The sequence below is a fragment of the Lathyrus oleraceus genome, chromosome 1 (genome assembly GCF_024323335.1).
Source record: "Lathyrus oleraceus cultivar Zhongwan6 chromosome 1, CAAS_Psat_ZW6_1.0, whole genome shotgun sequence".
NCBI lineage: Eukaryota > Viridiplantae > Streptophyta > Magnoliopsida > Fabales > Fabaceae > Lathyrus > Lathyrus oleraceus.
This window is the reverse complement of record NC_066579.1, coordinates 32,712,855-32,728,955: the sequence shown is the minus strand read 5'-3', so window position 1 is coordinate 32,728,955 and position 16,101 is coordinate 32,712,855. Positions and strand designations below refer to the sequence as shown.

Sequence of the window (16,101 nt, the reverse complement as noted above, 5' to 3'; positions counted from 1 at the left end):
GTAGCACGTGAACGTCAACATTGTTCAATAAAAACAACCAAATAAATACTCTATTTGTGAGCGGAACTACGGAGCTCTGACTTCCTCATTGCACGTATGAGGATACGTAGGCACAAGGGCCCAAATACTTGGAGAGCACAATAATTTAAAACTTATTTTCTCTTCCCATCTTGTTCTTATTCATCTCATTCCCCGATAGCAAGCAACATTCAGATAAACAACATCCATATGCATCGATACAGGTAAAGTGGTTCCTATCGAGTACGATGGATGTGAGAGGTGCTAATACTTCCCCCTTGCATAACCGACTTCTGGATCCGCTATTGGTTACGAGACCATTCTCATTTGGGGTTTTATCACTATTTTCCCTTTCCTTTGGAATAAATAATTTTTTGAGGCGCGACACACAGGGTTCACAAAACTTCAGCTTTTCGACTTTATCTCCACCAAGTAGATTTTGTTCCCCCAATTCGATCATACCCCTTTCACTGACATGGCCCAATCTATGTGCCAAATTGCTGTCTTCGACAAAGGTTTTGTGGCTGCAACATCTGCAGAACCACTGACAACTTCAACCTCAAGGGTATACAAGCCTTGTTTCTTCACGCCTCTTAAGACTTCCTTCGACCCCTTCATGACTTTTAGAATACTTTTCTCTCCTTGTAAAACATATCCTTTCTTGTCGAATTCACCAAGAGAAATCAAATTTCTCTTCAAATCAGGTACATACCTTACTTCAGTCAACAACCTTATTGACTCATCATGGAGCTTGAATCTCGCAGATCCAACACCTGTAATTTGCAAGCTTTATTGTTTCCAAGCAATACAGATCCACCATCTTGATCACATAGTTCCTCGAACAAGTATTTTTTTGGAGTTATGTGCCAAGTGCAACCTCATAATCCACTCTTTACTTGAGTCGCCGCTTGAAACCACAAGAACATCAGATGAGTCAAAATCATCTTGAACAATGGTTGCGTTGCCATTATCCTTACCTCCATGATCTTTCAGACGTTCAGGGTACACTTTTGTTGTATGACCCTCATTCTTACAGTGATAACGTCAAATACCAGATGCATCACCATTATAAGACTTCTGCTGACTTTTACCTTTCTTCTTGTCGAACTTGCCATCTCTCTTTGTGAATTTTTCCTTAACCGCCAGACCTTCACCAGTCGAAGATGTCCTGTGCTCCTTTCGTTTGCTCAAATCCTTAGAGTACAAGGCTGATTGAACTTCTTCAAAGGTTAGAGACTCTCTTTCATACAAGAGAGTTTCTTTGAAGTGAGCATGTGTTATGGGCAAAGCACATAATAGTAACAACACTTGATCTTCATCCTCGATTTTTACATTGATATTTTCAAGATCAAGAATCAGCTTGTTGGACATATCCAACTGCTCAACCAAAACTTTGTCTCCATTCATCTTGAATGAATACAGAGCTTGCTTTAGGTAGAGGTGATTGACCAATGATTTGGTCATGTACAAACTTTTGAGTTTCTCCCAAAGACCCGATCCTGTCGTCTCATTCAAAACCTATCGAAGAACCTTATTGCCAAGGCTGAATAAGATGGTTTTGTGGGGTTTCTCTACCATAGTCATTTTTCTTTATCCTTTAACGCAGTATCCATGGTTGCGACTTCCTTCAACGCTTCTAAACAATCCTACTGAACTAGTAAGGCTTTCATCTTCAAGCGCCACAGACCAAAATCGTTCACTCTGGTGAACTTTTTCAATCTCATACTTTGTTGACGACATCTTCTCAATGCTCACCACACTAATTTGTTGTGAAAATGATGCCGAAATTACAAAGTATATTTGGTTTCTTGATCGGCAAGAAATCCACAAGGGTAGAAAAGGGAAGCAAGAAGAACACAACAAGTTGGTTATAAAATGATATTCTTTACTTTCTCTTTGAAACAAGATTACAAATGTTACAAAATAGCAAATAACCTCTCTCACCCTAATTAGGATTTGCGTTATACAATGATGAGAGACTAGTATGTTATTTATAAGAAAACTAACACACTAAACTAATGAGCTTTTACATATAGGCCCATTACCCAAACTAACTTAGAGAACAAGGTAACTTAAACAATTAGGCATAACAACAGACCCAAGTCGATATGCTAGTAATACTTCGACTACAACATCTGAGCAGACTTCGACGACATGCTAAGGTCTTGTCAAATTGTCAAACCAAGAAGCTATCCTTCGACCATACTAGACTTCAATCCAATATCTCCCAGCATACATGATCATCAACACAAAACACATTAAGCATTCAACATCTTTATTTCAACTTCATGCACATACATCACAAATTCATCATTTAGTTTTCCAATACCTCAAACCAACATTTAACGTTTCAAAGCGGTCACAACCAATCATCTCGTTGGAGGATGGTGAAGGTTGAAACCCACCTTATCTCCTGTTTTAAGACTTATATTCTTAATGAACTCGTACCAACTGTGCCCAATGAGCTTTTCTACATAATATTGCCTTTCTGCAGTGTGGACTTCACAATCATACATATCTTTCGTGTCCGAGTCAACCAGCTCTATCCGCCCAGGTCCCGTTAACAAACACGCTTTAATCATATGTTGTGGAATTTGCTATATATATATATATATATATATATATATATATATATATATATATATATATATATATATATATATATATATATATATATATATATATATATATATATATATCCTAGATTACAAACAACATAACATCAATGTAAATCGATATTATCAAACTTACAAGAATATTTTTTATGGTGATCTTCCTGAAGGAGAATTGCGGTCCAAAACGCAGCGGAAATTAAAATTTTCTCCTTTAGAGATCCTTATGAATGGTCATGATCAGTGATAGAATATTTGTCTCTTGTGACGATTGAAACCTTTGGTGCAGATCTCTTGTGACAATCAAAACCTTTACTGCAGATCCACGAAGCGATCACGAACGTTGAACGATGACAACGTCTCTACTCAATCCACACGAACGCATTCCTTCAATCTCAGTGCTAGCTGGTACGAATGAAGGCTTTGAGTGAGAGAGAGAGAGAGAGAGAGAGAGAGAGAGAGAGAGAGAAAACGAAAATAATGCAACCGCTATTAATGCTTCTGCACAAGGGTTCTATTTATAGAACCACTTGTGTGGGCTTCAAGCTAAAAAGCCCACTTAAGTGTATTTTGGCCCATATCTTATAATATGCCCAAAATCACTTAAGCCCATGGTACCTTACCATATTTCGTATTCTACTCAAGTACACCGTACCTTACGATGTTCTATAATTCACTTAAGGGCACCGTACCTTACGGTATTCCTTAGTTACTCTATCTCTCATCAATCTGTCCTTTGTGTGTGACCCTGTAGGTTTTCGTGACGTTGGCAATTATATTAAATCACGCATTTAACATAATAAACAGTGAGCGGTATCTAGCAACACATCACTGTTACCCAAGACACGAAAATGTCATGTAATTTGACAATTCCTTCTGTGATAATACTTATGTGTATAATTACCATTTTTCCCTTATGTCTATATTGAACACAAGGTATAGATTGTGTCATCCTTGTCCAGTTCAATATTGGACCCATAGACATTTATCCTGTTACGCAGGATGGGCAAATTCCATCTAGGTCACTCATGTCCCTCAGCATGCTTCGTGGAGTACCCATCAACTGTCTTTATGGTTATCCAGTTACGGACAACGTTGGATCAGCAATAAAGCACTCGACTCTACATCTAGGGTCCATAGTGGTTTCAGGTCGAAGAGTGGTATACACCATTATCACCATGAGAACAACTTATGACACTTTGCATAACTTTCTATATAGTATTCTCATAGCGGGTCAATCCGGTATAAATATTACTCCTAATATTCATACCTATGTTTAAGACTTGATAACTCTTTATCCATGATCCATGAGATGTGATCATCAGTCTAAAAACATAATAGTCTTAATGCTTTAATGTTATCCCACTTCACACTAAAGCTCGACTACGGATACTTTAAGAATAGTGTCCTTATGTTTAATGTGTTCTCATGATTAAGTCACACTTAATACATTAAACGGACTATCTATTCCAGGGACTTTATTAATCAACCATAATAAAGAAAATGCCTTTTATTATTAATAAATAATTTGATACAAGTACCAAAAAGTATTGGCCTCTAGGGCTTACACCAACAATCTCCCACTAGCACTAGAGCCAATCAGGCATACCCCGTATGCCCATTGATCTAGTGTGGCCATCATGCTTCTGCTGCGCAAGACGCTTTATCAGTGGGTCAGTTATATTGTCAAGTGTAGGTACTTTACATATTTTCACATCTCCTCTATCTATTATCTCTCGAATGAGATGATAACGCCTGAATATGTGTTTGGATCGTCGGTGAGATCTAGGCTCCTTAGCTTGTGCGATAGCACCATTGTTATCATAATAGAGACCAATGGGATCCACAATGCTAGGGACTATGCCAAGTTCAGTAATGAAATTTTTGATCCAAACAGCTTCCTTTGCCGCACTTGAGGCAGCAATACACTCGGCCTCGGTTGTAGAATCAGCAACTGTATCTTGCTTTGAACTTTTCAAGCTCACAGCGCCACCATTTCAGCAAAACACATAACCATTGGAATCATTCATATTAAAGCGTCTCAGCACCTTGTCTATGTACTCTAACTTAGGCAAAGCATTTTATGATCTATCTCTATAGATTCTGATTCCTAATATATAGGCTGCTTCACCTAGGTCCTTCATAGAAAAGCATTTCCCCACCCAAGACTTTACTTGTTGCAGGGTAGGGATATCGTTTCCAATGAGTAATATGTCATCTACATATAATACCAGGAATACGATCATGCTCCCACTAACCTTCTTGTAGACACAAGGCTCATCTTCGTTCTTGATGAATCCATATTGTTTTACTGTTTCATCAAAACGAAGATTCCATGAGTAGGTCACAGGCTCATCTTGATCCATGAGTAATACATCACCTTGATCAGATATCCATATATCTCAGGTAGGTGACATATCCTGCCTGACCTACGCTGGTCTTGTTCTACTTGAGTAGGTTGCTCTTACACAACTGCTTGTGTTTCCTGCTCCAATTCCTCCATAGGTGTGTCGATGCTTTGTGATTCTTAAATTTCTTCAAGCTCTACTTTCCTCCCACTGGTTCCTTTGGAAATAAAAATCCTTTTCTAGGAAAACTCCAGTTCGAGCGACAAACACTTTGCCCTCAGAAGGATTGTAGAAGTAATACCCTCTTGTTTCTTTAGGATACCCCACAAATAAGCATTTGTCAGATTTGGGCTCAAGCTTAGTTGAAATTTGTCGTTTCACATAAATCTCGCAACCCCAAATCTTCATGTAAGACATATGTGGTTTCTTACCACTCCATATCTCATATGGTATCTTCTCAACCTTTTGGATGGAACATGGTTAAGTGTGTAAGCTGCTGTCAATAGTGCATGTCCCCAAAAGGAGTTTGGAAGATCGGCGTGACTCATCATGGATCGGACCATGTCTAACAGGGTTCGATTTCTTCTCTCAGATACACCATCCCATTGGGGTGTTCCAGGAGGAGTAAGCTGGGATAGGATCCCACACTCTTTCAGATGGTCATCAAACTCTAGGCTTAAATACTCACCACCTCGATTTGATCGAAGAGTTTTAATATTCTTACCTAGTTGGTTTTAACTCGTTAGGTTTCACCCTTTTAGTATTAATGTTATTAATAGGCGTTTCGAGATCAAGGACATATAGTCCATTTCTGATTTGTGCAGTAGCATAGAATATATCATTCAAATAAATTGAGCAACAATTGTTCTTTATTATAAATGAAAAACCAAACTTGTCCAAACAAGAAATGGAAATAATATTCCTGCTAATTGCAGGTGCATAATAACAGTTCTCTAACTGAATTATAAAACCACTAGGTGAAGTCAATACATAAGATCCTACGGCTAAAGTAGCAACCTTTGCTCCATTGCCAACTCGTAGGTCAACTTCACCTTTTGCTAAATCTCTACTCCTTTTCAGCCCCTGCACATTTGTACAAATGTGAGAACCGCATCCAGTATCTAATACCCATGATGCAGAAGTAGATAAATTTATTTAATAACAAAAATACCTGAAGTTGAAGTCTCTACTCCATTCTTCGTATCTTCCAGGTACTTTGGGCAGTTTCTCTTCTAGTGTCCAGTCTTACCGCAATGGAAGCAGGTGCCTGCCTTTGCTATGCCTCCACTAGGCTTCAAAGCAGCAACAGTGGGTCTGGGTTTGGCAACTTCCTTGCCTTTCCCTTTATCATCCTGCTTGGTGGGCCTTTTGTTCTGTCTCTTTCCATTTCCGATCATCAGAATGGACTTCCCTTTTGACTTCAGATTCTGCTCGGCAGTTCTTAACATGGCGAGCAGTTCAGGAAGAGATTTGTCCATATCAATCATATTGAAATTTAGAACGAATTGACTGAAACTATCTGGCAACGATTGCAAGATCAAATCAGTCGCAAGTTCCTTTTCGAGGGGAAAACCCAATCTCTCAAGGTTTTCCACATACCCAATCATCTTGAGTACATGGGGACCTACAGGGGCTCCCTCAGCTAACTTGCTTTGAAAAAGGGCTTTTGAAACTTCAAACCTCTCATGCCTTGCTTGCTCTTGATAGAGCATCTTCAAGTGTTCGATCATATCGAACGCTGCCATATTCTCATGTTGCTTTTGCAATTCTGAGTTCATGGTAGCTAGCATGAGACAAGAAGTTTCATTGGCATCATCAACATGCTTCTTATAAGCATCTCTTTCTGCCTTAGGTGCAAAACTAGGAGGTTCCTCTTCAGGAACAGGTTTCTCCAAGACATACAACTTTTTATCATGTTTGAGGACAATCCTCAGGTTTCGGTGCCAATCCAGAAAATTTGTCCCAGACAATTTTTCTTTATCAAGGATTGATCGCAAGATGTTGTTAGAGGTGTTTGCTGTCATGGTTATCTACATAAGGATTAAGAAAATATAAGTATCATTGACATATTTAATTAGGCCTTTAATCAAATATGCTCCCACTATTTTACTCAAAACAAATGACCCTCATCATTTGATTCGGAAAATCCCGTTGGAAGATTTTCTAGTGGGTCGAGATCCATATTTCACTTCGTTCTAAGTCCGCGTAGGCGGATTACACAAAACTAGGTTATTTAGGTAGGAACTTCTTCCAGTTGTATCTCATACAACTCTCGAAAATTTCAGTTGGGTGAATAACTCCTTATTCCAATCCATCATATGGATTATTCCCAACTCTTGCTTCTAAACATATATAATAAAATTATAATTAAGTTTGACTCATCGTTTTAGCAGTTGGATATTACAATTATCCCATCGCACCTTAACTAATACAAAACATGCACCTAGACATGGCAATATAACCCGTACCCGCGGGTACCAACCCGAACCCGCCCCGAAGTTGACGGGGAAAAGCCGCTTTGACTGGTTTTGGGTTTGGGTATGGGTTTTCCCCGATTGTAAAATATGGGGACGGGTCGGGTAATGGGGACACTACTACCCACCCCGAACCCGTCCCCGAACCCGCCCCGTTTATTTTACTATGTACATTACTATTTATTTTTAATAATTTAAAATATTAAATATGTGGTCAATGTTTTGATATTTAAATTTAAATTTATTATTTAAAATATTTTAAATGTATGTATGGAATTTTTTTAGATTGTTTTATTTTATTATTTGTAATGTAATTTTATTTTGGAAAAATAAATATTTCTATTAAAAAATTGATTTTACTAAATGAATGGCGGCGGGGCGGGGATACCCGAACCCAACCCGAACCCGTTTGGGACGGGTTTGGGTTTTGATTCCCCATCCCCGTTTGAGTTTGGGGCGGGGAACGGGGATTGTTTGGGGATTCGGGTTTGGGTTTGGGAGAGGTAAAAACCGTCCCCGACCCGCCCCGTTGCCATGCCTACATGCACCTCGCGTAGGCGAAACCTACATTATTCGATACCAATCTTGATGAGTGCTAAAACTTGGAAAGCAAACATATATAATATTATTATAATTTGTTTAGTTAAGTTTTACCCATTGTCTTAGCAGTTGGATATTACAATTATCCCATCGCACCTTACTAATATAGAACATGCACCTCGCGTAGGCGAAACCTACATTATCCGATACTAGTCTTGATGAGTGCTAAGACTTGGAAAGCATAAACTTAATATTTTAGTTTGAGGGAATTGCAATTGTTCTGATCTCACCGGCTTAATTATCATATAAATCGTCTCTCACATGCATCAACATATATTCACATGCATCAACATACATACACATGCATCAACATACATAATGAAACAATTATGGCCCCTAGCGCAATTGTTCTCCCAAGCCAATGAGAGAACCTAAGTTAACCTAATAACGATCTAAGCTTCTCCAAGCAAGATCTTCAAGGTTGTCCTCCTTTGATATTGAATTCTTCTCTAAGCTTCTCCAAGCAAGATCTTCAAGGTTATCCTCCTTTGATATTGAATTCCTTTCTTTCTTCATAATATTGTCTTCCTTTCTTTCTTCATTACATTACAGAAGAAACTCGTTTTACATACGAGGGATTGAGATGAGAAAAGAAGTTACATTAAGAGATTAAAAGGAGAGGCACGACACGCATGTCGTATTTAAAACCCAAAACAAAATAAAGGACGACTAAGGCCATAACTGATCACCACAAGGCAATAATAACAAACACATTATTATTATTATTATTAATTTTTAATTCCTTTAATTAATTAAAACCAAATTAAATTTCGGCGACCGATCACACTACGCAGAGTTAATTAATTAAAACCAAATTAAATTTCGGCGACCGACCAAATTAATTTTTAATGAACAATTCATTTGAAATGGACATTGTTTTGCATCAACACAACTCTTGCATAGTCACAAAACTGAAAACCCCAAGAATTCTAACCCTGTGAGTGTGACGACCGTCACAGGCATGTTACGACCGTCACAAGCATGTTACGACCGTCACGCGGCCAGAAACAGAAATGCCTAGAATTTTGGATCTGTGAGTGTGACGACCGTCACAAGGCATGTGACGACTGTCACATCCAGCTTGTTACGATCGTCACAAGCTCGTGACGAACGTCACGCGGCCAAAATAACAAAACTTTGAAACAGTCAACAGACGTGTTCCAAAAGCCCCCTAAATTCACAACTCTTTGACGGCACAACCCTTGCGCCGTCACCAACCCTAATGCGCCAATTTCAAACCGTCAAACACACCTCGATTGTTGATTCAGTATGATTGATCAACAGGTCATTGCTTCACCATACTAATGTCGGATTCCGAAGCAAATGACCATTGATCGCTCAAAGGAAAACAACCATTTAGTGTTTGAATGAACGAAACAGAAACATTATATCACATATACCGTACTTTGCATTAGGATTACTTATATCATATATAAGTTGATCGGTCTCAATTGCGTAACCTATGGACGATCGATGTATCGCTGCTTCACCATACTAATGTCGGTTCCGAAGCATAGTCAACATCAATCATCCAACTCATACACTCATGATGCCAAATTTAATTACTCGTTTAATTAATTGATTCTTTCTGTCTTTTAATCATATTAATACAGAAATTAAACAGCTATCCGAGTCATGGTTTCGTAAGTGGCTCTGATACCACTGAAGGAGAATTGCGGTAAAAAACGTAGCGGAAATTAAAATTTTCTCCTTTAGAGATCCTTACGAATGGTCATGATCAGTGATAGAATATTTACCTCTTGTGAAGATTGAAACCTTTGGTGCAGATCTCTTGTGACAATCAAAATCTTTTCTGCAGATCCACGAAGCGATCACGAACGTTGAACGATGACAACGTCTCTAATCAATCCACACGAACGGATTCCTTCAATCTCAGTGCTAGCTGGTACGAATGAAGGCTTTGAGTGAGAGAGAGAGAGAGAGAAAACGAAAATAATGCAACCGCTATTAATGCTTCTGCACAAGGGCTCTATTTATAGAACCACTTGTGTGGGCTTCAAGCTAAAAAGCCCACTTAAGTGTATTTTGGCCCATATCTTATAATATGCCCAAAATCACTTAAGCCCATGGTACCTTACCATATTTCGTATTCTACTCAAGTACACTGTACCTTACGATGTTCTATAATTCACTTAAGGGCACCGTACCTTACGGTATTCCTTAGTTACTCTATCTCTCATCAATCCGTCCTTTGTGTGTGACCCTGTAGGTTTTCGTGACGTTGGCAATTATATTAAATCACGCATTTAACATAATAAACAGTGAGCGGTATCTAGCAACACATCACTGCTACCCAAGACACGAAAATGTCATGTGATCTGACAATTCTTTCTATGATAATACTTATGTGTATAATTATCCTTTTGCCCTTATGTCTATATTGAACACAAGGTATAGACCGTGTCATCCTTGTCCAGTTCAATATTGGGCCCATAGACATTTATCCTGTTACGCAGGATGGGCAAATTCCATCTAGGTCACTCATGTCCCTCAACATGCTTCGTGGAGTACCCATCAACTGTCTTTATGGTTATCCAGTTACGGACAACGTTGGATCAACAATAAAGCACTCGACTCTACATCTAGGGTCCATAGTGGTTTCAGGTCGAAGAGTGGTATACACCATTATCACCATGAGAATAACTTATGACACTTTGCATAACTTTCTATATAGTATTCTCATAGCGGGTCAATCCGGTATAAATATTACTCCTAATATTCATACCTATGTTTAAGACTTGATAACTCTTTATCCATGATCCATGAGATGTGATCATCAGTCTACAAACATAATAGTCTTAATGCTTTAATGTTATCCCACTTCACACTAAAGCTCGACTACAGATACTTTAAGAATAGTGTCCTTATGTTTAATGTGTTCTCATGATTAAGTCACACTTAATACATTAAACGGACTATCTATTCCAGGGACTTTATTAATCAACCATAATAAAGAAAATGCCTTTTATTATTAATAAATAATTCGATACAAGTACCAAAAAGTATTGGCCTCTAGGGCTTACACCAACACTTCCCACATTTGATTTTCTTCTCCCAAACAAAGTACCTTGGGCGAATTTCCATTTCTGGTTCACGGGACTCATGCTCTAGACATAGTTGACCAGAACTGCAATCAAAATGCACCACTACAACGTCATTTAACATTCATGCATGGCCAATATAGAGATCTTTAAATGAAAATAATATGTCGTTACATATGAAAATCCTTTTTTCCCAACAAAACATATACTACCTTAGTACATAATAATATATAACGAATTACCTTCCACTATCGGAAGATATTGAGATGTGAGATGGTCGACCTACGGAAGACCTTTTGCTTTTCTTGCCATAAAACTCTTTCGACGATCCTTCAGGTTCCTTTGTTGCATGCATATTGACCTTAGGACTTACGAGTTCAACATATCCTACGTCTTCAGCAATGACAACTCATTTTTCCTTAGGATCTTTAGCTTCATCACAAGTGACAGAATCTACAACGATTGAGCAAGCCCTAACTTCGGCTATAACCGGTTATCTGTCGACGCCGCTTTCACTTTTGCACATTGGTAAGCCATATCCAACATTCGTCTTCCCCATGTTGTTTCGTTCTCAATCTCAGAAATAGATCTGCAAAAACAACAGAGAACACAAGGAACATGAAAAAAATGTGAATGAGCGATTGAAGATGGAGATGCACAATACCATAATCATAAATCTAAACAACCTTCCAAGTGAAAAAAACGATTTGTCGGTTGACATTTCTAGGATAATGGATCGTTGCAAATCGTAATGGTGAGAGACAAATTTTGGAAACTCGAGTAAAAATGTCTCCCCTGACAACTTCCCCTTTTGTCTTCACTTCACAAGATAAGCCCAATTAATCCAATTTATCTCAAACATTATATTTTTATCCACTTTATATATATATATATATATATATATATATATATATATATATATATATATATATATATATATATATATATATATATATATATATATATATATATATATATATATATATATATATATATATATATATATATATATATATATATATATATATATATATATATAATATATATATATATATATATATATATATATATATATATATATATATATATATATATATATATATATAACCTTTCTTTTTTTATTAATTCACAGTTTTTAAAAATATATTTTTATTTTATTTTTGAAACAAATACGCGTCACCCACCATTACCTCACGAGTATCCCACTAGTTATATATAAGTCGTCTTCACATTTCAATCTTAATTCACTCTATCCATCTTGATTCACTTATTGATTTGTGCATTAGAAAAGATTAACCTTGTAAGTCTACCTCGCACAACAACATCGAAGATTACCACTACTACATCAAAGATTTGCACTAACAATTCTAATTTTCGAACCAAACATCATCAATTTTGAATACAATTTTTAAATGAGATTAATTACTATACACTGTCAATGTAAAAAATTTTACAGCGTCGGTTCATCACCATCACCCGTTTGTATTACTTTATAGATTTTTAAAATAAAAGTCAAACTTCTTTTAATATCCAATGTATATAATTAAGTGATGGTGTAAAACTCTTTTACACTGACAGTGTATTTCAATTAATCTCTTTTTATATATATATATATATATATATATATATATATATATATATATATATATATATATATATATATATTTAAATATATATATTTAAATATAACGCAGGAAATCAATTTTGTAATTGAGGTGAAACATAAATATTAAAAGAATAATTTGTCCTAGAACAAAACATTTTTTAAAATTGGTGATTTATCATGTGACGGGCTGATTACAAGACTTTTTGCGGTTCCCAGAGAGACACAGTAGCGAAGAAACAACACTCCGAGTGATCATATGGTCACCTGACTGCCCCGATCCTCCATTCAATCACCATGGCCGCTTCTGCTACTACCGCTGCTTCTCATTCCCTTCGTCCTCTTTGTCAATCACAATTCCCTAAATGCCCTCACCTCTTTTCCGAATCCCAGTTTCGCCCTCGGCTACTCCACTCTCATACCCAAAGGTTCACCATTCGCGCCACCTCCGCTGTTGTCGTGGACTCGGTAAAGTTTTCCTTTTCATTTTCAATATTCAATGTTAAATTCACACTTTCTTTCATGTTTTCACTTTCAGAATTAAGCTCTTTTCATTCAATTAAGCTTTTATTTATGATCATAATATTATTGAATTTTAGGTTAGTTTATCCATTCTGTTAACTGTTCGCGCTCTGTTGCGTTCGTGTTCAAATTCTGTTAAATGTTTAAAAAGTTTAGGGTTGATGTATCAATAAGAACAAGTAGATGGTTAATGGATGAATCATGTGTTATAAAACTTATTGATTAATTCAACCAGTTATAATTTATATTAGGGCCATTAACCAAAAAACTCAAACTTATACTATTGTTAATTTTTCTTTCAGGATTTAAGTACGAATAAGCATCAGGAAACACAAGTGGACTTATTTGCGTGCCCAATATGCTACGAGCCATTGATAAGAAAAGGTCCTGTTGGTCTTAACTTGTAAGTTGGATTGATATGCATGAGGGAAACTGTATTTAATTCTAAAATTCAGTGTCATAGTAACTTACTAAGTTGTTTTGGAACTTCAGATCAGCAATCTACAGGTCTGGTTTCAAGTGTAAGAGATGTCAAAAATCATACACTAGTAAAGACGGATATTTGGATCTGACATTGACTTCTGGATTGAAAGATTACACGGAAGTTCAACCAGTTCGGACAGAGCTTTTTAGGTAAAAATAAAATAGAAGATCGGTAACTTGACTCCAATTTCATTGCATTAGACCACCATGCATTAAAGTGTCAAGGTACTATACCCGTTTTTTTTCATTTAGTTAGTTATCTATACTTGATGAAAATAACATTTTAAATATCTATTTTCCCATATATTTCTTTATCTGGGGAACTTTTTATTATTTATATACATGAGTTATTTTTTCAACACAAGTTGAAATCTACTAGTTCTGTTTTCTGCATGCTACAGTCATTTGGGCAAGTTCTTAAATTCTTATTGTGTATGAACCTTTTTTAGGAGTCCCCTTGTTTCGTTCTTATATGAAAGAGGTTGGCGTCAGAATTTCAGGCAAAGTGGCTTTCCTGGCCCTGATGAAGAAGTATGTTTTAGTCATTCATTCCATAAAAGTTATTCTTTTTGTTTCTTTCTGCCTTCTTTATCTCTATTCGAAACAAACCCTCTATGGAGCTTATATTTCAAAATATATTAAGTTCTTCATCTTTTCTTTATTATGCAGTTCAGAATGGCTCAAGAGTATTTTGAACCTGCTAAAGGTGGTCTGGTTGTCGATGTTAGCTGCGGAAGTGGTTTATTTTCCCGAAAATTTGCCAAATCTGGAACTTATTCTGGAGTCATTGCACTAGACTTTTCTGAAAATATGCTTCGCCAATGCAACGATTTCATTAAGAAAGATGCGACACTCTCAACAAAGTATTGCTTTCCTCCTCTGCTTGATTCTGTATTTATTGTAGCTAACGATTTACACATTCAATTTTCCCCTTTGCACGAGGATACATGGTTGTTCTTAGTCTAGATTCATTTCATTATTTGCAGTAATATCGCCCTTGTAAGGGCAGATGTTTCAAGGCTTCCCTTCGCATCAGGTTCGGTTGATGCTGTTCATGCTGGTGCAGCTTTGCATTGCTGGCCATCTCCCTCCAATGCGGTAAGTGATGTGTCTTTGTTTGATGAAATTCTGGCAGTACATTTGAATATTTTATTGGAATTATGTATAGATTAGATGTGATCAGCGACCTTTATATGCGTAATTTAGTGAATTTTTGCCTGGTTTTCCACATTTTTATCACACTATTTAAATGAGTGTAATTTACTTAATCAAGCACTAATTATAAATTTCTTAAAGATTGCTGAAATCACCCGTGTGCTGAGAAGTGGTGGAGTATTTGTCGGAACCACTTTTCTTCGTTATACTTCGTCAACTCCTTGGATTGTACGCCCCTTCAGAGAGGTAAACTCTTGATATTTAATTTATTAACTACCTTTCATCTTTTGCCATAATAATGTGAGTTGTCTACCATGTGCATTCTGAAAGTGTTCATTGACCTTGCCTTTTGTTGTGAATTATTTATTGAAGTATTGATTATCTCATAAATCCATAGGTAAAATTTCCGTTCAACAATTTCTAAGGTGATTTAATGTGATCTGCTATTGATAACATTGATTTGATGGTTTTTGTTTTTGTTTGCAGAGGAATTCTCAAGGCTATGGCTTCTTAATAGAAGAAGAAATCAAAGACCTTTGCACTTCATGTGGACTTACAAATTACTCATGCAAAGTTCAGAAGTCCTTTATCATGTTTACGGCGCAGAAGCCTTAAAACTGGATTTGATCCATTTATTGTATTGATTCTCCTACATTATAATGTTGAAATCTGTATTTGATGTATGATTTGGTTTATCTGTAAAGAAATTGTAAATATACCGGAAATGAAAAGATGAAAAAAATCTCCCTCTCTTAGGAATGACCACATTGTACGCAAAACTCAAAATATTTAACTGTATATTTGATCTCATGAGTTCGTATCCATAATGATCTCTGGTTAATTTGGCAAAAACTCATACCATCTTATCTAAATACCTTTGAATATATAGTTTTACATTAATATTTTAATTTATTTATTTGCTATCAGCGGAATGCAATAAACTATCCACCATTAACTAGTTCATTCATTATCAACTATACATCTGCTATCAGATAGTAATTAATTTTTATAAGTGAACAAAAATATGAGAAGAGATTCTGCATATTGTCAAAGTAAAGACATTTTCATCCCTAATGGTAGCGAAGTATCTTATGAAGTTAAAAAAATATTTCTTCGAATTTGAAAATGTATTTTTGAACATATCAAATATATTAAATTTATTTGTAAGTAAGTCACACTCTCATTTTATATATAAAAAAAAAAATTAGGAAGAATACTTATGTC

The 16,101-nt window shown here is 36.3% G+C and overlaps 1 protein-coding gene across 1 annotated transcript; it reads left to right on the top strand.

Moving 5' to 3' along the window:
- Nucleotides 1-12,827: 12,827 nt before the first annotated feature.
- Nucleotides 12,828-15,687, top strand: LOC127083716 (uncharacterized methyltransferase At2g41040, chloroplastic). The gene is made up of 8 exons (XM_051024078.1): nt 12,828-13,185; nt 13,542-13,642; nt 13,732-13,872; nt 14,172-14,253; nt 14,392-14,585; nt 14,709-14,820; nt 15,019-15,123; nt 15,364-15,687. The coding sequence occupies exons 1-8, from the start codon at nt 13,015-13,017 to the stop codon at nt 15,490-15,492; spliced, it is 1,035 nt and encodes a 344-aa protein (XP_050880035.1). The 5' UTR covers nt 12,828-13,014; the 3' UTR covers nt 15,493-15,687.
- Nucleotides 15,688-16,101: the final 414 nt, after the last annotated feature.